The sequence below is a fragment of the Drosophila ficusphila genome, unplaced genomic scaffold (assembly GCF_018152265.1).
Source record: "Drosophila ficusphila isolate 14025-0441.05 unplaced genomic scaffold, ASM1815226v1 contig_414, whole genome shotgun sequence".
Taxonomy (NCBI): domain Eukaryota; kingdom Metazoa; phylum Arthropoda; class Insecta; order Diptera; family Drosophilidae; genus Drosophila; species Drosophila ficusphila.
The window spans coordinates 873,859-895,185 of record NW_025064328.1 but is presented as its reverse complement, the minus strand read 5'-3'; the positions used below and the strand labels follow the sequence as shown (position 1 = coordinate 895,185).

Sequence of the window (21,327 nt, the reverse complement as noted above, 5' to 3'; positions counted from 1 at the left end):
TTCACTTTCCGCCAAAATCAACGACTGCTAATTAATATTAATAATGTCGTTTTTGTATTCGACTTTTCCGACTAAGTGGAATATTTAGTGAAAGGTAAGAGTTTCCAACCCTACTAGCGAGAGAACCTATTTAAAAAAATACCAAAACAGTAAAAAATTTACTCTAACGCAACCTGGAAATTGAGCTCGCAGCCCTAGACCCGCTTCTTGACGCACTTGATCTGGCAGCCCTACACTGAATGACAAGTAATTTCTGTTCGTTTTGCAAAATAAACTAGTAAATTTGTATATTCGCTAACAATGGTGAGTAAGTGGGTCTGGCTGCCGGTGTTGACTGGATTATGACCCTTGAATCGTAGTCCTGTAAACAATCAAAATCGGTCTAATATTCGCGTTCTGGTTGTTTGATAGGCGCGCCGCTATGATTCCCGCACCACGATCTTCTCACCGGAGGGACGCTTGTACCAGGTGGAGTACGCCATGGAGGCCATCTCACACGCAGGAACCTGTTTGGGAATCCTTGCCGAGGACGGCATCCTTTTGGCCGCTGAATGCCGCAGCACAAACAAGTTGCTCGACAGCGCCATTCCTTCGGAGAAGATCTACCGCCTGAATGAGTGAGTTGTGATTCCAGCTTGCTGTCTGAAAAGTTACCTTTGAAACCACCGATCTGCCCTTACTAATTTCAAATTTGCAAAATAATTTGAAAACAAGAATGGTCAATGAATGCTAAAATAATCGTCTTTTAAGCCTCTGAAACATGCTAGTTCTTCAAGTAACAACTGTTTTTTTGACCGTAAACTAAATTCAAAAAGAAGTGAACTTGAAGTAGGGCTCATCTTCCTTACCGACTTTATTTATGACTAATCAAATCCTCTTTCTTACATCTAGGAACATGGTCTGCTCGGTGGCGGGCATAACCTCTGATGCCAACGTTTTGACCGCCGAGCTGCGTCTAATTGCTCAGCGCTACCAGTTCAGCTACGGCGAAGTGATTCCCTGCGAGCAGCTGGTGTCCCACTTGTGCGACATCAAACAGGCGTACACTCAGTACGGCGGCAAGCGTCCCTTTGGAGTTTCGCTGCTCTACATGGGATGGGACAACAAGTACGGTTACCAGCTGTACCAATCGGATCCGAGTGGGAACTACGGAGGTTGGAAAGCCACCTGCATTGGCAACAACTTTGGGGCGGCAATATCCATGCTGAAGCAGGAGCTTGCCGACAAGGAGAACGTGAAGCTGACACTGGAGGATGCCAAAGATCTGGCCGTTAAGGTGCTCAGCATGACCCTGGACACCACAAAGTTGACCCCCGAAAAGGTCGAGATGGCCACTTTGCAGCGAATTGATAATTCAACCGTTTATAGTGTCCTGGAGAAGACTGATGTGGAAAAACTAATCGAGAAATACAACAAGGTGCAGGCAGAGGCAGAGGCTGCCAAGAAGGAGAAGCAAGCGAAGCAGCCGACCAAGTAATCCCAAGGATGCATAATTATTGATTAAGGGTCTATCCTGAATTTTTGTATTCGGCTGAGGAGCGCGTGAAATAAAATTTCAAAAAACAAAAACGACAATCATTGTGCCAATAGGTATGGGAGATTTATCGATAACTTAGTATTTGGCGTTCACCCCGAAAACGAACTAAAAATAGACAACCTCCAGCAGTCACTAAAAAAATACCGTACAAAACATTTTGAGAAAAATTCCGTCGCTTTTTATTTGCTGTTGCTGTTAAAAAATTCAATTATACTTGCTAAACTAACGGTTAATCGGTTTCTATTAAGGGCTTTTCGCGTAATTAGATGGTGCGCGCAACGTTAAAGACGAAACGCGTGGCGAAAACGGGTTGTAAAACCATTTTTTCATACGCAGCACAGGCAGTAAGCGCGCGTGTGTGTGTGTGCATGTGTGCCACAGAAAGTTGCAAGCAGCCTAGAGTTAAATAGGCGCACGGTTGTTAAATATATTCCCTGTGCTGGCTTTATGCAATAACAAAATCTGCAAATTCCCCCCATTAAGCGTAAAAATGTGAAAAAAGGGAGAAAAAAACCAATGGGAATTTCTCAATGTTGTGTCAATACAGCGAGAGCGACGTACGAAAAGTTAAAAGCAAAGGAGAGGAGAATGGAATAACACAAAAAAAGAGCTGAGCTACAGCAAAGAAGAAGAAGAAACGCGAAGCAGGGGCTAAAGGAAAAATCGAAATAATAAAAAAAACCCGCACGCATGTGTGTGTGTGTGTGAGCGAGTGAGATTCTGTGCGCGTGTGTGTGTGAGAGAGTGAAACGTATAAATAAAATTCAGCCAAATGCAGAAGCCAACAACAAAATGGATAACAAAACTACACAGTTGGATTTTAAATTACTGGTAATTAAATAATGTTTACCATTGTCCCTCCTCCCCCTCGTCCCCTTTTTCCCTCGCATGATATCAAGTCCACACATACAGGCAGCTGTTTTTGTGCGTGTGCAGTCTACATTCCGTGTGAATGGAATGGTGGAGGACAGATAACAAATGAAGTACAGTGTGCACTGGCCGTATTTATTGTTGTTTTCATCGTTGTTTTTTTATTTTTGTTGTTGCTGTAATGTGAAAAGGTCGTTGCGATTAAAATAAAACCGAATTAAGTTTTGCCATTCAAATCGCGCTCTGCTCTCCAATTGGAAGTGCGAATCACCTGAAGTAAACAAAGAGAGGCAGCTAACGAGTTTGAGCGGGAATTTGCGGCATTGATTTACGATTGAACTGAATGCTTATTGCAAAATATTTTCGGCAAGTGTACATGACAGGAAGGGTGGTTCTTAAAAATTCCCTCTATTTCTGTTTGCTTTATTATTTTAAAAGCTCCGTTGATTTAGAGCCCCCACAATCGCTTCTTGCACAATTTCCACCCACAACCACACGCACACAGCCATATAATGTGAGTGTGTGTCTGTGTGAACTTCCGCCGAGTCTTTTGCTCCATCCCGCCCTCTTCTCATTCTCCTCTCCGCCGCCCACTCCCACTATCCCTATTCAAAGGCAAACCCATACCACTCCCATTTCCATTTACCTCCTCCCTCCATTGCGCCCTCTCTTTCTTCCCCTTTCTTTCCCCTTTCGTTGAGTGCCACATAATGTTATTTTTGTTTTTTCTATTTGCCTCTAAAATGAATTGTAGCCTTCCCTCCTCTTTTCAGCTCCCCAGTTTTCGACCCATTTCATCACTGCTATTATTCACTTTTGTTTTGTTTTCCTTCGTTATATTCGAGAAAATATTTATTTTTATTTTTATTAGTTTATAACAACATTTACATTTACTTCGGCCACACAAGCAAAGCACATTTACATAAATATACTAATACTACAAATACTACAAAATCCAAAAGCAACAAAAACAACAAATCTCAAATTGAGCCCCAAGAGCAAAAGTTTGATTGTATTTCTGGCTCTCCCTCCTGTTTTGTATGTGTGTGTGTTGTTGTTTGTGGGGCGATGTGGAAAGGATGGTGAGGGAGGCAGGGGGAGTGAATGGGGAGTTCTCTTTACCTCTTGCATATAAATTCGAGGCATTTCACATGCAGGCGTGAGCAAGACAGGCAATCGAGTACGAATGTACGAAGCAAAGCACAAGTGAAAGAAGAAGAATAGTAAACAGCATTGCACAGTGGAGCAATTTGTTGTTGTAATTAAGCGGGAAGAAAGTGATCAACAAGATTTAAATGAACCGATTTTAGGTAAATAAAACTACACATTTCACTTAATGCAGTCCGCAAAGATCACAATAACAGCTTAAAACTACATTCTGTTTGAGTTGAAACAGTCTTTGTGCTTTTTAATTAATTCCGTTTGGCAGTAACACAATTAAAGTTTTTATCGCTCTTAATTGAGTTTACGACATAGATTGAGTGCCTTTTGTTTTTTCATCCCTTCCACTTGAATTCGAATTGATTGCACTGTGTTTCGCTGTGCCAATTTCATTAATAAAACTCTGTAAAAAAAAGTGGAAAAAGAGAGGGCGATGTAAATGCTATTTTTATTTGATTAGTACAACTATTTGGACGTTCGTTTGTGTGAGTTCCACTTTGAGAGCTTTGATGTGTGTGTATGTGCGAGTGCGAGGGAGATAGCGAGCACGAAATGTATAACATAAATTTTGCTAAAAATGCAACCAACGTCATCCCCCCCACCTCCCACTTTCTAACGGTTCACCCATCCGAACACTATATATATGTGAGCGTGTGTGTGAATGTGCTCATGTGTACATAAGTATTTTGAAGATAGCTCTTTGGGTCTTTATGTGAGAAATGAACAGGTACATAACAATTGCAAACGAACTAAATATTTCTGTGTAGCAACTAAAGCGAAATAAATCTAGTCAAATTTTCTCTTAACGAATGCCTTACACCCTACGCGGAATATCCCCAAAAACAAATCTAATCCAGAAAATATCTTAAACTCGTTTATTTTTAGTTCACACAAACACGTGTACACTGATGCGAGCATAGAACAACACAAACTAACATGCTCTCACACAAACTAACATTTAATTAGAACACAAAAAAAATCTAATTAAATATGGCATTTGCTTTTCTCTTGCACTGCACGTTCTGAATCTCTCTTTTCCTTCTTTTGTACCTCTTTTTACTTCTCTCTCCCTTCTTTTGCTCCGCAGACCCACGAATTAAGTTTATAAAATTTTATAAATGCTTACATATGTACGTGCACATGTGCTCCTACTTGTAAGTTTGTGTTATCTGCAATCTAAATTTACAACAACTTTATTGACAAATAAAACGCACTACTCGAAGCGCTGCCAGATAGAAAAGGGGATTTATATATTTATGTATTCAACGAACGTTTAGCAGTTTAACTTCTAATCTTACTTCTTTTGTCAAGAATTACCGTTTTGTATTTTCAAGTTGATTGATTAAAAACAGTTTGACCGAGAGAAAGTAAAGACTGCTTTTAACCATTTTCTGTAGCTATATCCGTTTGATAGAAAGCGTTACCCCCCAAAATAAACATCTTTTAAGTTCAAAATAGCTGTATATTAATAGTGCGATTAATCATTTTTAACTTGAGTACATTTGGTATTTATCGAACTAATGTAAGGAGAACTTAAAATAAAACTGAAAATGTTCGCTCTTGTTTACAAAAATTCTTTAATATCATGTATCAGCAAATATGTATTTTGAAAAACAATTGGAGATGGGCTATCAAAAATGTTTGTAAAACTATGTATTTGAAATTTTATACGATGTTCTTTTTGAGAAACCCTTTTCAAATACCCTTCTGCATTCCACTAAGTCGCATTTCCGCAATTTAAATTAAAGTTCTGTTTAAAAATATAAAGAAAATATTTATTTTGATACCGTAAAAATGATTAACTTAAAACTTAAACTGGGAAAGGTAGGGTATTCACAAGCGTTAAGAGTATTTCAGGGTTGCAACGTCGTTTACTTTCAGAGCCCCCTTCGCCTCATTTTGCCACCCACAGAGCCTCCTTTGGCTCCTCTCCATATATTTCCTCTCACTCTCACACAGTGGGTGGATGGGTTGTGAGAGAAGAGCGGGCAGAGAGCAGCCCGACATTGTGTTTGTAACAACTACAAATCGCGCCAAATATACAAACACAAAAACGTCGTACATACATTCATAATAGCAACATTGTGGAATGGGAAAAAGTAGCACAAATTGTGCGCTGTTTTAATTTCTCTGCCTCTGCCTCCGCTACTGCTGTTTTTGTTTTTCTTTTCTATTTTTCGCCATCTTCGCTCGCCGTTTCTCTGTGTGTGTTTGCTTTGTGCTAATCGCTTGCGCGGGCTGCGCTGTCAGCGTCGCTGTCGCCGTGCTGTCTACGTTTCATTGAAGCGCGCGCGCTCTCTCCCACCTCTCTCTTACTTGTACCACCCCCTCCCTACTGCTCTAATTGCATTAAATTGTTTGGAAAATAATAATCAGTAATTGTGTTTGACGACAGTTATTTCCATCAGCGTGTTTCTGTGTGTGTAGTGTATTTATGAGAGAGTTTGGTCGTTTAATTGAAACAAATGACTATTCTAATTGGGACTTTAAGCGGGGCTAACAAGTATCACGTTTTAAGGTGGCAACCCTGCCAGTCTTTCCCACCCACAACATTCCGTAGCTTGTGGAAATGGGCGGCTTGAAGCGGAAGTTGGTAATTTATTTTCCACTAGCGCTATAATTTAAGCACAGTGGTATTAAAACGAAACAAAAAAGTCAACTTATTTCAGATTTATAGTCCTTGCGTAAGGTTAAACTAAAAAGAAAACAACAAGTTTTTACCATTCCTGAACGTGGATTGAACAAAATCGTGATAGCCGGTCTGTGCAAAAACTCATATTGTCTATTCGCACCTTTTCCGAGATCTTAATTTTAACAGTGAGCCCTGAGGTCTCTTTTATCGCAAGACAAAAGTAAAAGAAATGTTTGTACTATTTTTAATTTTGCCTTCTGCTGTTTTGCAGGTGGATCAATCACTAAATCTACTGGAAAGCCTCAACACAGCATTGCGGTGCGATGCAATTCAATTCTTGCTGCAAACGCTTAAGTGCAAGTACCCGGAGGCCTGCGACCAAGTCGTCAGGAATCTGTTCAGTCACATAGCCGCAGCCAAAGACAATGGCGGGACAGAAGGAGGCGGAAGGAGCCAGCAGCACGAGCTAGCGAGAACTAAGCAGCTTCAGCTGCTGCTGAACACCAAGAAGGAGAAGAAGGAGCCTGGAACCGGCTGCCAGGCGGAGATTAAGCGTGAGAACGACGAAGAGGAGGCCGGATCGACGGACCTGAACCAAAACTTCGAGAAGATCCTCTGCAAAGAAGAGTTCCTGTGCCTCGAGGAGGAGGAGGACTTTCTCGACGATGCGGACACGCAGAACTCGTCTTCCCTGCAGTTCCATGCCGGAAACAATGTGGACGCCCTGGCCCTGGGCCCCGGCGATCCGCTGGACCTGATCCAGACCGGTGTTTCGCTGCTGGTCAAGCGGAAATATGCGGCCACCTTCGAGGACGAGGACCAGATGGCCGGAGACGAGGAGGCAAACAGCAACAGCAACAGCAGTGACGGCAAGCTGGTCAAACGGAAACGCACCAACAACATGCACCTGACCGTGACGACTGTGCGGCGGAAAGAGGAGAACAGCCGGCTGGGCGAGGGCTATGTCTTCCACGAGGACAACCAGTACACGATGCGGTATCACCACAGCACCGGCGAGTTTAGCGAGCGGGCCTTTAAGGCGCAGTTCCGTGCTCTGCTCAGCCAGCACCAGCCCTTCCTCCGCCAGTTCTACGATAATTTTGTGGTGACCGGACGCCTGCTGGGCACCACGCCGTCGGCGCGAGTGCTGAAGGAGCTGCGCGAGCAGCGGCTGGAGGAGTGGCGTCGTCAGCGGGAACGTCGCCAGTTGGTCATCCTGATGAAGCAGACCGAGCTGCAGCGGGATGAGGAGATTCAGCAGCAGAAGCGGCGGAATCAAGAGGAGATCCAACAGCAGCAGCAACAGCAGCTGGAGGAGATTCATCAGCAGCAGCGGCAGCAACTGGAGGAGATCCAGCAGCAGCAGCAGTTGCCGGCCATCTCGTTTGGCGACTCCGAGTTGGAGTCGGAAACGGAATCGCAGCTGTCGTCGGCTGCCCAAGAGATTATGAAGTTCGAGGAGTTTATTGACGAGGGCGTAGGCGCGGGACGTCTGATCGATGGTTTGGAGATGGAGCCCGAGATCGATGACATGTTAGCTGGCGCCGGCAGTGCCTTGGGCAGTGTGAACAGCGCCAGCGGACACAGCAGCAACAGCAGCAGCAGCGGGAGCGGGAGCGGCGGAAATGGGAATGGCATCGGCGGGGTGATCCTCGAGAACAACAGTCATCATTCCCATCACCTGTGAGTATATTTCTTAAATCCAAACCAGTCAGGGATTGAGCATTAAAAATAGGTCATATTCTTCAGAGAATTCGCACCGAGCTCAATTCAAATAGACTTTTCCGTCTGCATATTAATTGTTAACATCATTTGTTTGTTTTTGCTTTTCAGAAGTAGCAGCAGCAACGCAAATCTTGTGATCAACGGCCTTACGTCAAGCAATAGCATCAGCAACAGCAACAGCAACAATAATAATAATATTAATAACAACAATAACAACAACAACAATGGTAGTCTACACCGCCCGCAACTATCGCTGCAGGCGCAGGATCAGTTGATAGAGTCGATGAAACTATCACAACACTTGCCCATGCCCATGGAAAATAGGGATTTAAAGGGCGCCCAGGCTCATGGCAACACCAACGCCATTATGCCAGGAGGAAGCTCGGACCACACCAGCGAGATTCAGCTGCACCAGCAGCAAAAACACTTTAACTCAAGCAATAATCCCCTATCGATGATGGGCGGCATGATGCAACAGCAGCAGCAGCAGCAGCAACAGCATGTGGGCATGCCGCATCAACAGCGGCAGATGATGATGATGCCGGACGATTTCCCCCAGCACGGATCTTCGATGATGGGCAATCGTCAGATGCCAGCTTTGGCTGCCTTGTCCAATCTGGGTGACCCTCCTCCCGTCAGTAATCAGTTGAACTCCTCCCTGGAGCTGGACGACAATGACCTGTCGCCCGACGAGGACGACGATGATCTGGACCACGACCTAGACGAGCTGGACGCTGCCAAACAGCAGCTGATCGACGGCGGCAGCAGTAGCAGCACCTCTCTGCAGGCGCCGCCCTCGCAGCACGGCAGTGGAAGTGGAGGCAGTGGAGGTCAGACCCCCGGCAGCAAAAAGGACAAGCCAAGCTACAATTGTCTGCTCTGTCCCAAGTCGTATCGCAAGCGGAAATCCCTGCTGGACCACTACAAGATGCATCCGGGCTACTGCCATGACTGCGGCCAGCGCAACGGGCATACTCTGGAGGTAAGTAGATAGTTACTACAGCAGCAGACAATCGAAAAATACAGAAAAGAATCAACCAAGATATACCATTAATTATATTTCGAAACCTGGCATTGTAACTAACAAAGACTTATTAATTTCCAGGAGATAATCCACCACAACCGGACCATGCACGTAAAGGAGTTTCCGTTCGTGTGCGAAACGTGCGGAGAGTCGTACTCACGGAAACAGCAGTTCCACGCCCACGTGGAGTCGCACAACAAGAAGGAAATCAAAAGTGAGTCGCCGTGAATGTAAATTTCACCAAGTTCTCCCCCGGAGTTCCTTGGAAACAGCATCAACTTGGCAACAAACTTTTTGAACGGCCGACTAACATATTTACTCTTGCAGCCTTTCCCTGCGGCGAGTGCGGCCAAAAGTTTCCGCAGAAGAAACTGCAGCAACACTTCGAGGAGACGGGCCACAAGGCGGACGGGGCCATCTGCGAGGTGTGCGGCGAGGAATTTCAGTCGAAGAACGCCCTGTACCAGCACATCGTTCGCGTGCACAAGCGCGACAACTTCTTCGAGTGCCACATTTGCCATAACCGCTTCACGCTGAAAGCCAACCTGGAGCGACACGTGCAGCTGCACACCGAGATCAAGCGGCCCTACGTGTGCGATCTGTGCGGCTCGTCCTACTTCACATATCCCGCGCTTAAGGAGCACTACAGCAACGCCCACGTGGACGTGTCCGAGTGCAAGTGCACGCTGTGCGGCAAGCGCTTCGGATCCGCGAAGTCGCTGCAGCGGCATCTTCCCTCGCACTCGGAGGAAAGGCCGCACTGCTGTAACTACTGCGATCAGGTGGGCTTTAATCATAATTTAACTTTATTATGAACTGTTATTATATATCTTTATTTATATATGAAATGCAATATTTAATTGTAGACCTTCAAGTGGAAAACGCATTTGGTGCGCCATAAGCAGACAATGCACGGTAACGAGCCTCCGCCTCCTAAGAAGGGAAAGCAGCGCTTTCCCAAGGCAAACGAAGAAGGTATGGCTAAAAATAGTTTTTAATTCCCTAGAGAATAAACTAAAATTCATTTCTTATACCAGCAGAGATGGGTAGCCTGCCGGATATGCCTGGACCGCCGCCAGTTAAAGCTAGCAAAAAGGCAGTTACCAGTAAGGCGAAAGCGCAGGCAGCAGCCGCCGCCGCCGCTGCAGCAGCCGCATCTTCGCAGCAGCAACAGCAGAAGGGCGCTGCGGCCACACCAACGCCGCCACCGCCAGTCTCCACGACTCCGGGCTGCCTGCAGCAGGATCAGTTCAATGCGGCGATGGTCAGCAGCAACAGTTCGCAGTCCTCCACGGCATCAACATCGCAGCACTCGGTGTCGACGAGTGAATCTCAGCAGAATTCCATGTACAATCAGAGCTTTAGTGCAGAGAAACAACAGCAAGGACAGCAGCAGCAGCCCCAGAACGCATTGCATCAGCAACATCCGACGCCGCCGCCGACACAACCGCAGCAACAACAACAGCAGCAGCAGCCGACGACACAGCAGCGAGTTGCGCCCGGAGAACTTCATCTGCAGCGGATGAATAGTTTCGGGCAGGATGGTCAATTTCACTTTGAGTCGAACCCGGCAGCGGGTGCCTATCAGCAGCATCAACTGATCAGCCAGTATCAGCAACAACAGCAGCAACAGCAACAGCCTCAGCAGCAGCAACAACAACATCATCTCGCCCAACAGCAGCAGCACATGCGGAGTCACACGCCCCAGAGTCCACATCCTCCGCATCCCTCGCAGTTGCAGCAGCAGCAAGCGCAGCAGCACTTTAGCTCACCCCACCACATGCCGCCGATGCACCACCAACATCTGATGATGCAGCAGCAACATCGGCATAACCAGCGTTCGCCGCTGCACCATCATCCTGCGGCGCAGCAACTGCAACAGCAGCATCAGCAGCCATCGCATTCTCCTCAGCATGCGAGACTGCAGTCGCCACAACCTGCTCCAGTACAACAACAACAACAGCAGCAGCAGCAACAACAACAACAGCAACAATTCTTGCAGCAACAGGCAACCGACTCCTGGGGCAACATGAATTTTGGCAATGCACCCAACAACCAACAGGTTGAGCTCAAAGATAACAAGTTCTATATAGTGGAATCGCCCGAGTTTCTAGGGCTTCCAATGAATGTGCCGCCTTCCCCGCAGCAGCAACAAGCAGTGAGCAAACCGCAGCAGCAGCAGCAACAACAGCAACACCCACAAGCCCAGCAACCAGATCCAACCCTCGCTGGTGATCTGATGAGCTTCCAGCACATGTGGCCAGCGCCAGGGTTTAGCCAGTCTCCACAACAGCAGCAGCAGCCACCACAACAGCAGCAACAGCAGGCGGCGCAACAACAGCAGCAACAAGCCCAGGGACAGGCGAACTCAAGTGATCCCCACAACTACAACAACATCGGTAGCATACTCACGAATCTCATTGACACAAATCCCGCGCCAATGGAGTACAATTTCGACCTGATGCAGCAGCAACAAACGACGGCGGCCCAGCAACAGCAACAACAGCAGGCGGCGCAACAGCAGCATCACAACGCGGGAGGTTATGCGAGCGGTTTGATGCGCAGTGGGGGCGGCGTTTACGGAGGAGCCTACGACCAGCATCTGAGTGACCAGCTGGTGAGCGAACAGCAGAAGCAAAACAGCTTTCAGCCCTACCACCCACATGGCCTGCAGGCGCAACAACAACAGCCATTGCATCCGCATCTGCTGCCTCCGCCAGCGCCGCACAGCAATGTTTACGACCGAACAGGAGTAGGAGTCGGTGTGGGCGTGGGCGTGGGTTACTCGATGCTGGGAGACGATACGAAGGGCGTGCTGCCGCCCATGATGGGTGGCATGATGCAGCAAATGCCGCCGCATGGCCAGCAACCGGATCTAATCTACTACCCAGTGAAGAACGATTGACAGTCGAAGAATCATCATCAGCAGCACCAAGCTCAGCAGCCCAATCACCATCACCACCACCGCTGGTGGACAGAGCCAGCCAAGAGAGGCGATGTTTTTCATTGAAGAAACAACCGAAAACAGGAAACGGAATACGGAACACGGAACAAGTTCGCTTAGATTGTAAGTGTAGGGGGCGGGTGGATGTGTGGAACGCGGGGAGTTGTAGATAGGGCAACCCACACGTTTATTTTGAAATTAAGAGCAATAACATACAGATACAGATTAGAGCGGTAACAGCTCAGAATTTCTAATCCGACCGGCGCTATGATACGTGTATAAAATGTAATCATTTACAAAGTACATCAAATAAACAGAAGCATGTATACATAATTAAATTCAGACATATACATAGTAGCACCTAAGCAAAGCAAAAGCAAGAATTAAATTAAAACCTATAAATAATAAATATATATATATATATAAATTATATGAAACATATATATTAGCCTAAGTAACTACAATAATGGCAGACCACAAGCAACTTTCGAACAAATTTTATGCTTATTTAACATTTACCATACGAGTTATAAATACAACACTACACAAATACGTACGTTGCTGTATAATCAAAACAATCCAACATTATATTCATACATATGATATCTATGTGAACCCCGAGAACCCCCATACCCATATTGTAGATGATTGATTTGAGCATGGGTCGGGTCATGCATCACAAACGGAAACGAAAGAAAACAAAAGTACACGACGCTTTGAGCCCGGGCCTAGCGCCACACAAAGTTGTAACCATATCATGAGGCCTCTTCCCCGTATAATTAATTGTATTTTCGATAGTGCTTGTTATTTTCTATTTAGTTAACGAATTGATTATACTTATAAAGCCTTTCTGCTGACTACCGCCAGCCACACTTTTGTTAGATTAGTGCCTAAGTCTAGTTGATATCCCAATGTATACCCCAAACACTTTGTGGCTTTTTACACCCAAACCTTGTATAGCTACTTTATAGCATTTCCGAATTTTTTGAAGCTCCCCCCATTCTATTTCCGAATTAATAAATTTTTTCGATGAATTTCCTTAAATTCAAGACAGGCCCAAAACATTTAAGTTAATCACAGCGTTGTTCTTGTTTTACACATTATTAAAATTCAGCAGCTTAAGAATTTTAAATTTAAGTAAAAGTTTAAAACGTTAAATGTGTAAGCATACTTTTATGAACAAAACGAAAGCAACAAAAAAATGAAACCAACAACAAACTTCACTAAAATTAGGTTTGTATTCTGGATACAAAAAAAGAAGCAAATGGCAATTAAAAAAATGAACACAATATAAATAAAATTTGTATATTTAATAAAAATAGCAAAATAAAAATAAACTTCTTTTAAAAAATTTAAAAACCATCGTTTTTCTTTAAAATAATTTTTTGTTAAAAAAATCATCAATTTTTTCTTTGAACAAAGGGAGTATATCTTGTCCGATTGTTCAGTTTATTTAACAAACACCTAATTACATTAGTTAACGCCTCCCATCAAATTAACCACCCGATTCTTGTACCGCTTGGAAATGTCCTTCTCGATGTGCGACTGCAAAGTGCGGGTCTGGGCAATCAGTTCCTCCAGGACGGGATTGATCTGCTGCCGCTGCTCCCTTAGCTCAATGGCGCGCTTTTTCAGTGTTTCTCGCGTGGATCGCAACTTCTCAACGGCTTTCTTCATCTGCTGCAGCTTCGTTGCCAGCAGATTGGCATATTTCGGGGAGTGCTTCAGCTGGAAGAGATGCCGCGTCTGCTCGTCGGAAGTCTGCTGTATAATTTTCTCCACCGAGCTAAGAATCTTTCTGATGCTCTCCGCATCGTGAGTGGCAATGTTGTCCATAAGGGAGAACATAATGTCGCTCGAGGACTCCAGCTGCTTGAGCTCGTAGAGCCGCAGGCGCAGGAATGACTCCAATTCATAAATTTCGTCAAGGAAACGATCGCGATAGTTGGGAGAGTCCAGTAAAGTGTAAGCCTGATCGCCTGGTTTAAATCAAGTGTTATATTAGTGTGGAAATTGAAATATAGTGATATAGTGCTTACCCTTGGCAGTGCCACCATCCATGCCAGTGCCCTCCACCACAATTCCATACTCCTCGACGGGAATGTCAAAGTTGATCTCAACCGCATCGGTGGGAGCACTTTCGATGCCCCAATCAATATTGCCACCGTCGTTTTCCTGCAAGTCCCCACTGCCAAAGTCACCGTAATCGATTATCTCCGCCGAAACGGTCGACGAAGTTCCTCCATTGTCGTCTGTTCCGAAGTCAATCTCCAGGGGAGCGTTGTCATCCTTGTTGGCGATGAGATCCTCGCTAAGGTTGAGCCGGATGGGTGGCTCTTCGACAGCCAGAGGAGCTTCCTTGTGGATGTACTGATACACAGTGGTGTTTCCGAACTCGACCAGGTGGCTCAGGATAGGCAGGGCTTGCTTGTGGCCACTGACTTCGGCGTACAGATCGATGCCCGGCTGAATCTTGCCGATGTCGGTCAGGGATTTAGCATACAGATCAGGCAGACCAGCCAGAACATCCACGAACTCTGCATGCAGGTTCTCCCCCTTGACGCCCAATTGCTCCAGCAGGGCGGCGTGCTCAGCCAGGAGCTGACTCTCGGGTTTATTCAGGTCATGAGCACGCTTTTGGCTCTCGTCCGTTTGCTGTTCCAACTTGGCCATTTGCTTGCGCACTCCAGGAATCTCGTAGTTAACATTTCGCACGAAGATCTGCGCTGTTTCGGCCAAGTATATGGCATTCTTCTCGTACAGGCGACTGATTTCCTGCCAGTCCTTCATGCGCTGACTGCCGTAGGTTCCGAAAACGCTTTTCGTATCCTTCTCCGTCTGCTTCAGGATCTCAATAATCTCCTTCACATGGTAGTAATTGATATCTGCAAGGAAGAGAATAGTTTAGCTGGCACATCTTTGGGAAACTATAAACCTACTTGTCCTGGATAGTAGCTTAATTAGCTGCTCGTTGGACGGCATGTCCTGCAAGGCATTACTAATCTTCTTGTGGATTTCTCTAATCTCTTGCTGAACATTTTTAGGAACAATTCTGCGACTAATAAGCCAGTCCTGGAGCTTCAGCGTGTGAATGTCAATAGGGATCTCGGACTCCTGTAACAGGGTAAATCGTAATGATGGAGTGGAAAGCCTTGTGGAGGGTTTTTTAAATGGATAAAGCTTACGTTCATTTTTTTGTTTGTCCACGCAGGCTGTTTTGGTTTTACCCTCAGTGTGACCAGCTTTAATCAGTTAACTTGGAAAGGCTGCCGGACTGTGAAAATGTTAGAAATTGCTTGTTTAGGGTTGGCACCTTTCAAAGTTGTAAGCATTTGCCTTGCATACTTTTTGGTAACTTTAATTTCCAAAAATTCGAGTTACAAGAAATTGGATTATTAGTTTTTCAATGACGCGCTATTAATATCTTAAACGAACTTGAAAGGGAAAACCTAATTGAACTATCATTTTTATAGAGACAGAAATTACCTGAAAAAACCATTGTATAACAACACCACCCTTTTAAAAGAACAGTGTTTCAAATAATTCCTATTATATATATTTTTTGTTTTGAAACAAAGGTAAATCAAAAACTAAGCGATTCTTTCGCGGAGCGCTATCCCTAAGCGTTCCTGGGCCTAAGCTGTGTAGTCATTGGCAATAGCTGCGGCATCGGCGTCGTCCCTGAACATCTGAGCCACTTGGGCGCTTGGCAGGACCTTTTGGGAGCTTCCCGTCTTCGTTTTGCGCCAGATGTCCCACTCGACCGGATGCATTTTCTTCTTGTGGGAGTGCATGTTGGCGTTAGAGTTGAACGTGCGGGGACAGAAGGGACACTTGTAGAGTGGTTCGCCAGTGTGCTGGGCCATGTGCTCCTGAAAAAGAAGTGTTTTGAAAAACACTACAATATTTAGCAAAAAGGGATCTATCCACCTTAAGGCTAATGTCCTTCTTGAAGGTTTTGCCGCACTGTTCGCAGGTGTAGATCACATTCGAGTGGGAGTAGCGCTTGTGACCGATCAGCGCCCGGGAGTTCTTGCAGCTCTTGCCACATTCCGTGCAAATGAACAGTTTGCCCTCGTCGTTGTGGCGCCTCAAATGCTGCTTGAGATTGTCCTCGTCTTTCAGCCAGCTTTCGCAATCGGGTCGTGGACACTTGATGCGTGGTCCGCTCTCCTCGAAATGCAGGCGAACGTGCTTTTCGAAGACGGCCTTGTCCTTTATCTTCTTGCCGCAGACATGGCAAATGTTTGCCGCCTTGCGGTGCTGCATGCTGATGTGGACCTGCATGTGGTACTCCGTGGCAAAACTGTAGAAAGGAGTGAATAACATGGAAGAATAATAGTCAGTAACTTAACAAGTACATACGCGTTGTGTTTGGGGCACTGCGGGCAGATAAACTTGCGCTCGTTAACGGGCACATGAGAGCCCTTGTGCAGCTCCAGCAGATTGCGCCGGGAGAAGCGTTTTCCACAATCCTCGCACTGAAAGTCGCACTCCTCGTCGGGCACGTGGTGGACCAGCCAGTGAGCACGCAGAACGCTGGAATTGGCGAACACCTTACCGCAGTCCTTGCATCTGTCGACGAAGACATTATTAATAAGAAAACATGTCAATGAATTTAGTTACACACTTGATATATTCGGGATTTTCGTGCCTCCTCGCATGCTCCTGGATGAGGCAGCGCTTGTTGAGCTTGCGGCCGCAACACTTGATGTAGGGACGCTCCTCCGGATGCTTCTCCTTAAAGTGCTCGCGTATGCCGTCAAAATCCTCGGCCAGGAATATGCACAGCTCGCAGCCCATGACTATGTAGCGCTTTATCAGTTCCTCATCCTCCTTGCAGAACGGCGGCAGGCGTTCCATCTTAAATATCCTTTTGGGCGGTCCCCGCTTTGTCACAATCTTCTCTTTGCCCTTTCTGCCCACAGCTCTTTTCGTCTTGGCAGGCTTGGCCACCTCCCGTTTGCGCTTCCGCCCACTTCGGGTCACAATCAAGTCGTCGGGGTCCTCCTCTTCCTCATCGTCCTCGTAATCCTCGTCATGATCGTTGTTTGTGTCTTCGAAGGTAAAGTCCAGTTCGGGTGACTGGCGTTCGGTTTTGATGCCCACCTTGGTGTCTTCCGGGGACATTGGCTGACTCAAGTCCAGCTCGTCCAGGGGGTTCACATTTAGCTGGGCACTGACATCGTTGTCCACCGCGAGGACATCGGCCGGCATGAGCACCTCCTCCGGCCAGGATGTGTTCACCATCTCCGGATCTTGCTTGAACTTGGAAGTGGTGGCGTATATCACCTGGGCCTCCTGTATGGACACGTAGAACTGGTGGAACTCCGACACCTGCGTCCAGCAGACGTTGCAGATGACCTTGGATATCTCGTCGTTGGGCAGGACCTTCAAAATCGGATTGGGGCATCCCGTGAAATTGCTGAATTTAGATTGAAAGTGGGTGAGGGGCAGGAGAGCGCTTACCTCGAACCAGAAATGCTGGCGCAGCACCTCCGCCACCTTGTTCTCCGCCGAGTCCACATCGAAGATCTGTAGACACATCTGGGCGCCGCTCACGCCGCGCAAGCACAGGCGGCAGATATCCATTTTGCATTTATTTCAAATAATTAAAATAAAAAGTTGGAATTTACATAGCGCTGGCGATGAGACTTCGGTCTTCCGATATTTCTGTCCAACGGGCGTACTAATTGGACTGGCTTGGTCACACTGCTGGGTCTGTTACTGCTTACTATATGCACTGCTTGTCCGATATCCCAGGGGTAACATGTTATGGTCCTACTGACCCTCGAAGTGTATCTGCATATAATGAAATTGTCCTGGAAAAAATGAGTAAACCAGGAAATAAGTCGAAAGAACCGGCTGCGCCGTCGGCCAGCTTGAAGGTAAGGGTCTCCTGAGTCTTTGGCTGAAAAATGTATCCACTTTTCGATTTTGTCTTCAGCGAATTAGTGAAAAGAAGTTGGAGGCTTTTACCGTGGGTACGTTCTCAAAGCGGCAATTGTCAAAAAAGGAGATTGAGGACCAGAAGAAAAAAGAAGATGCAGCAGCAGCAGCACATGTAAGTGACTAATAATAAACTTTTCCGATACGATAAAAAACACTTTTCACTTTCAGGCCTTCAAAGAGTTTGTGGAAACCTTCCAAGAAGCACCCACACCCTCCTCCAAAGTTTGGGTCAAAGCCGGCACATATGATGCTGGATCGAGGAGAGAGGATAAATCGGAGAAGGGAAAACTCTACAAACCCGTATCCAAGCTTCTGGAAAAGAGCTCCACCGACAAGGTCGAGGAATATGCTAAAACCCTAGCCTCGGATCTTAAAAAGGAGTCAGGCCCTCTAAAAAGAAAAACCAGGAGAAGAAGAAAAGCAACTTGGAGCTGTTCAAAGAGGAGCTGAGACAGTAAGCCCTGTCCATAGCCCTACGTACCAACATTTAATCATAATACTCTTACAGAATCCAAGAAGAACGCGAGGAGCGCCACAAATACAAGCACCTAGCTGTAAGCCATTCCCAACCAGTTCAGCAACCGGCGGCAGCAAGTGCTCCAGCGGCGAGCAGCAGTGCCTCCACCAACTCCCAGGCTTCCAACAGTTCCAAGGAATCGGGATCCTTTGATACCGGCGATCCAAATACGACCAACCTTTACCTCGGTAACCTAAATCCGAAAATATCCGAGCAGCAGCTTATGGAAATCTTTGGGCGATACGGACCATTGGCCAGTATCAAGATTATGTGGCCCCGCTCTGAGGAGGAAAAGCAAAGGGGTCGCAATTGCGGCTTCGTCGCTTACATGAGCAGAAAAGATGCTGAAAGGGCGCTGAGGACGCTCAATGGACGCTACATCATGGGGTACGAAATGCGACTAGGATGGGGTAAGTTATATGATCTCCATTAGAGAACTTTTAAAACCCGCAATTGGACTTATCTTATTGTACATATGTATGTTTTTTTCTTACAGGAAAGACGGTACCAATAATGAACACGCCTATTTTTGCCCCGCAAGCGTTGCTGGAAATGACCCTTCCTCCTCCTCCATCGGGATTGCCCTTTAATGCCCAACCGCCACCAAGCGAGGCAGACGTTTTGCCGAAGAAAAACTACAAGGAGTTCGACAAGGAAGAGGACAAGGAAAACATGGAGCGCGTAAGTGACAAATCGTTTTTATCCTAAAGGATTATAGCTCAAAATATTCCCTTTTCAGATATTGGCCAAATGCGTCGTTAAAGTTCATATTCCAACAGAGAAGTACGAATTGCAAATAAACCCCCAAACATAAATATCTAACCTAATTGTTTTACAGAGCTGTGCTTAATGTTATCCATCGGATGATAGAGTTTGTCATCCGCGAAGGACCGATGTTTGAAGCTCTGATCATGATTCGCGAAATGGAGAATCCTTTGTTTTCTTTCCTGTTTGATAACGAGAGCCCAGCACACATCTATTATAGGTGGAAGCTGTTTTCCCTGCTGCAGGGAGACACCCCCAATGAGTGGAGGGAGGACGAGTTTCGTATGTTCAAGAACGGTCCGGTCTGGCGGCCTCCGATTGCTAACTTTTATACGCAAGGCATGCCAGATGAGCTCGTCGTGGATCCGGACGCTCCTGTTGTAAACAAGGGAGCATTGTCAAATGCGTGTGTACAGCAAAGAAAATGATTCTGGGAGTATTTATGTTAATTTTTCTACTAATTACAGGCAACGAGATCGTCTTGAGGATCTAATTAGGCAACTTACTCCAGAACGATCTCGCATTGGGGACGCCATGATTTTCTGTATAGAGCATGCAGATGCAGCTGATGAAATTTGCGAGTGCATCGCCGAGTCTCTGTCCAACATAAATACACTGGCCTCGAAAAAGATTGCTAGACTGTATCTGATCTCAGATATATTGCACAACTGCACGGTTAAGGTGGCTAATGCTTCCTTCTTTCGAAAATCGTAAGTTAAAAAATGAAAAGAGGTTTATACTTGAAAACTTTTCTATTTTAGTGTGGAGAAGCAGTTGTTGGATATCTTTGAAAATCTGCATAATTACTATCAAAACATTGAGAGCCGATTGAAAGCGGAGGGCTTCAAATCCAGAGTCTGCAATGTGATTCGCACCTGGGAGGATTGGACTATCTACCCAAAAGAGTTTTTGGCTCAGTTGACAGCGAAATTTTTAGGCAAACCGGTAAGTCATTGATTAGCATTACACATTGTTCATGTATTATAAAGGAAACTTGTTTTCAGTACGTCATGCCGGTCGGTTCTCCACCTCAAGGTGAGGAAACGCGCTCTGAGGATGCACTAGATGAAGATATCGACGGTGCACCGCTTTCCGGAGAGGAGAAAGACGACGAAGATCTAGACGGAGTGCCACTTGATGGAGCTGCTTTGCTCAAAAGCGCATTGAAGCGGGCATTGCCTGATGCAGATGCTGTTACTCCGAAACGTGATACGCCCAAGAGAGATGAATACCTTGATGAAATCGATGGCGTACCTTGTAAGCATCTGATTCCTTATTAAAAGGATCCCATTAATAATGCTAAATATTTAAAATTTCAGTAGATGAGGATCTTGATGGTGTTCCGCTCGAAAAAGAAAATAAATCTGCTCCTAAAATGCCCGGTTTCATACCCTCCAAGTGGGAGACAGTTGACCCTCAGCAAGTAGAAGCGCAGGCGATTACTACCAGCAAATGGGATACGCTCGATCCACCAGATCCTCCAAAGTTTTTCAGCTCGGACGACGATAGCGACGACGACAACTCCCAAAAGTTCACCGAGGAAAATCGCCAGAAGCTAAGGGATATTGAATTAAAAGCAATTCAATATCAGGACGAGCTGGAGTCTGGAAAAAGGCGCCTGGAACCAGGCTGGACTGTTGCTGAACAGGTGGAATACTTCCGCAAGCGTTTGCTAAAACAGGCACGTTTTTATTATGAATGGTATATCTTAATTTAATAATTGAATTTATTATTATTAGGACTCAAGATCTGATTCTGTTGTGGATTCGCCGCTAAGTTACATGCACAGTAAATCAAGGAGCTCCAAAGTTAGTGAGAGTGGAGCCCAATTTAGCAGCAGTGCTCAGAAGCGATCGCATTCGCCTCACGCCACAGCAGAAACCAAACGTCGGGACTACTCGCCGGATAATTCCCGCTCCTCGAAATCCTCGAAACGCAATCGAACGCGTAGTCCGTCGGGATCACCAAAGCGATATGGGGAGCGATCTTCTCGCAGCTCCCGATATGATAGCCCTGCAGCCAGTTCATCTCGCTCACGCAGTTCTCCAACATCCTTCAGCTCACGGTCTTCTCGGAGAGAGGAGTCATCTCCTGGGCGACACCGGAGCGATAAGCACAAACACAAGCATAGGCACTAGAAAACCCACTTTGGACGATTCATATTTCATTAAACATGGAGTCTACATAAAAACACATATCT

The 21,327-nt window shown here is 46.0% G+C and overlaps 5 protein-coding genes across 6 annotated transcripts; 3 read left to right on the top strand and 2 right to left on the bottom strand.

Annotated features, from left to right (window-relative positions):
• The first annotated feature begins 169 nt into the window (after positions 1-169).
• Positions 170-1,569, top strand: LOC108095167 (proteasome subunit alpha type-4). The gene is made up of 3 exons (XM_017196125.2): positions 170-303; positions 412-617; positions 892-1,569. Exons 1-3 carry the CDS (start codon positions 301-303, stop codon positions 1,475-1,477), a joined length of 795 nt encoding a protein of 264 aa, XP_017051614.1. The 5' UTR covers positions 170-300; the 3' UTR covers positions 1,478-1,569.
• Positions 1,570-2,237: 668 nt separating this feature from the next.
• On the top strand, positions 2,238-12,576 carry LOC108095164. 2 transcript variants are annotated; one of them, XM_017196123.2, is made up of 7 exons: positions 2,238-2,368; positions 6,472-7,883; positions 8,034-8,907; positions 9,031-9,163; positions 9,277-9,731; positions 9,816-9,924; positions 9,990-12,576. In XM_017196123.2, exons 1-7 carry the CDS (start codon positions 2,330-2,332, stop codon positions 11,852-11,854), a joined length of 4,887 nt encoding a protein of 1,628 aa, XP_017051612.1. In that variant the 5' UTR covers positions 2,238-2,329; the 3' UTR covers positions 11,855-12,576. The 2 variants fall into 2 exon arrangements, with proteins under 2 accessions (XP_017051612.1, XP_017051611.1); XM_017196122.2 differs by having other exon boundaries at positions 9,987-12,576.
• Positions 12,577-12,700: 124 nt separating this feature from the next.
• LOC108095166 (CDK5RAP3-like protein) lies at positions 12,701-15,163 on the bottom strand. The gene is made up of 4 exons (XM_017196124.2): positions 15,079-15,163; positions 14,833-15,007; positions 13,933-14,778; positions 12,701-13,872 (listed from the first exon to the last, which is right to left on the bottom strand). The coding sequence occupies exons 1-4, from the start codon at positions 15,082-15,084 to the stop codon at positions 13,367-13,369; spliced, it is 1,533 nt and encodes a 510-aa protein (XP_017051613.1). The 5' UTR covers positions 15,085-15,163; the 3' UTR covers positions 12,701-13,366.
• Positions 15,164-15,426: 263 nt separating this feature from the next.
• Positions 15,427-17,571, bottom strand: LOC108095239 (transcription factor grauzone). Its single transcript, XM_017196267.1, has 5 exons — positions 17,363-17,571; positions 16,524-17,284; positions 16,259-16,468; positions 15,824-16,199; positions 15,427-15,765 (listed from the first exon to the last, which is right to left on the bottom strand). The coding sequence occupies exons 1-5, from the start codon at positions 17,483-17,485 to the stop codon at positions 15,529-15,531; spliced, it is 1,707 nt and encodes a 568-aa protein (XP_017051756.1). The 5' UTR covers positions 17,486-17,571; the 3' UTR covers positions 15,427-15,528.
• A 79-nt stretch (positions 17,572-17,650) lies between these two features.
• Positions 17,651-21,320, top strand: LOC108095177 (U2 snRNP-associated SURP motif-containing protein). The gene is given in 13 exon segments (XM_017196142.2): positions 17,651-17,781; positions 17,841-17,957; positions 18,014-18,233; positions 18,236-18,299; positions 18,354-18,772; positions 18,859-19,043; positions 19,102-19,145; positions 19,201-19,533; positions 19,595-19,837; positions 19,889-20,072; positions 20,132-20,384; positions 20,447-20,808; positions 20,867-21,320. Coding segments are annotated over 13 exon segments (2,880 nt in total). The 5' UTR covers positions 17,651-17,724; the 3' UTR covers positions 21,266-21,320.
• The last annotated feature ends 7 nt before the right edge of the window (positions 21,321-21,327 follow it).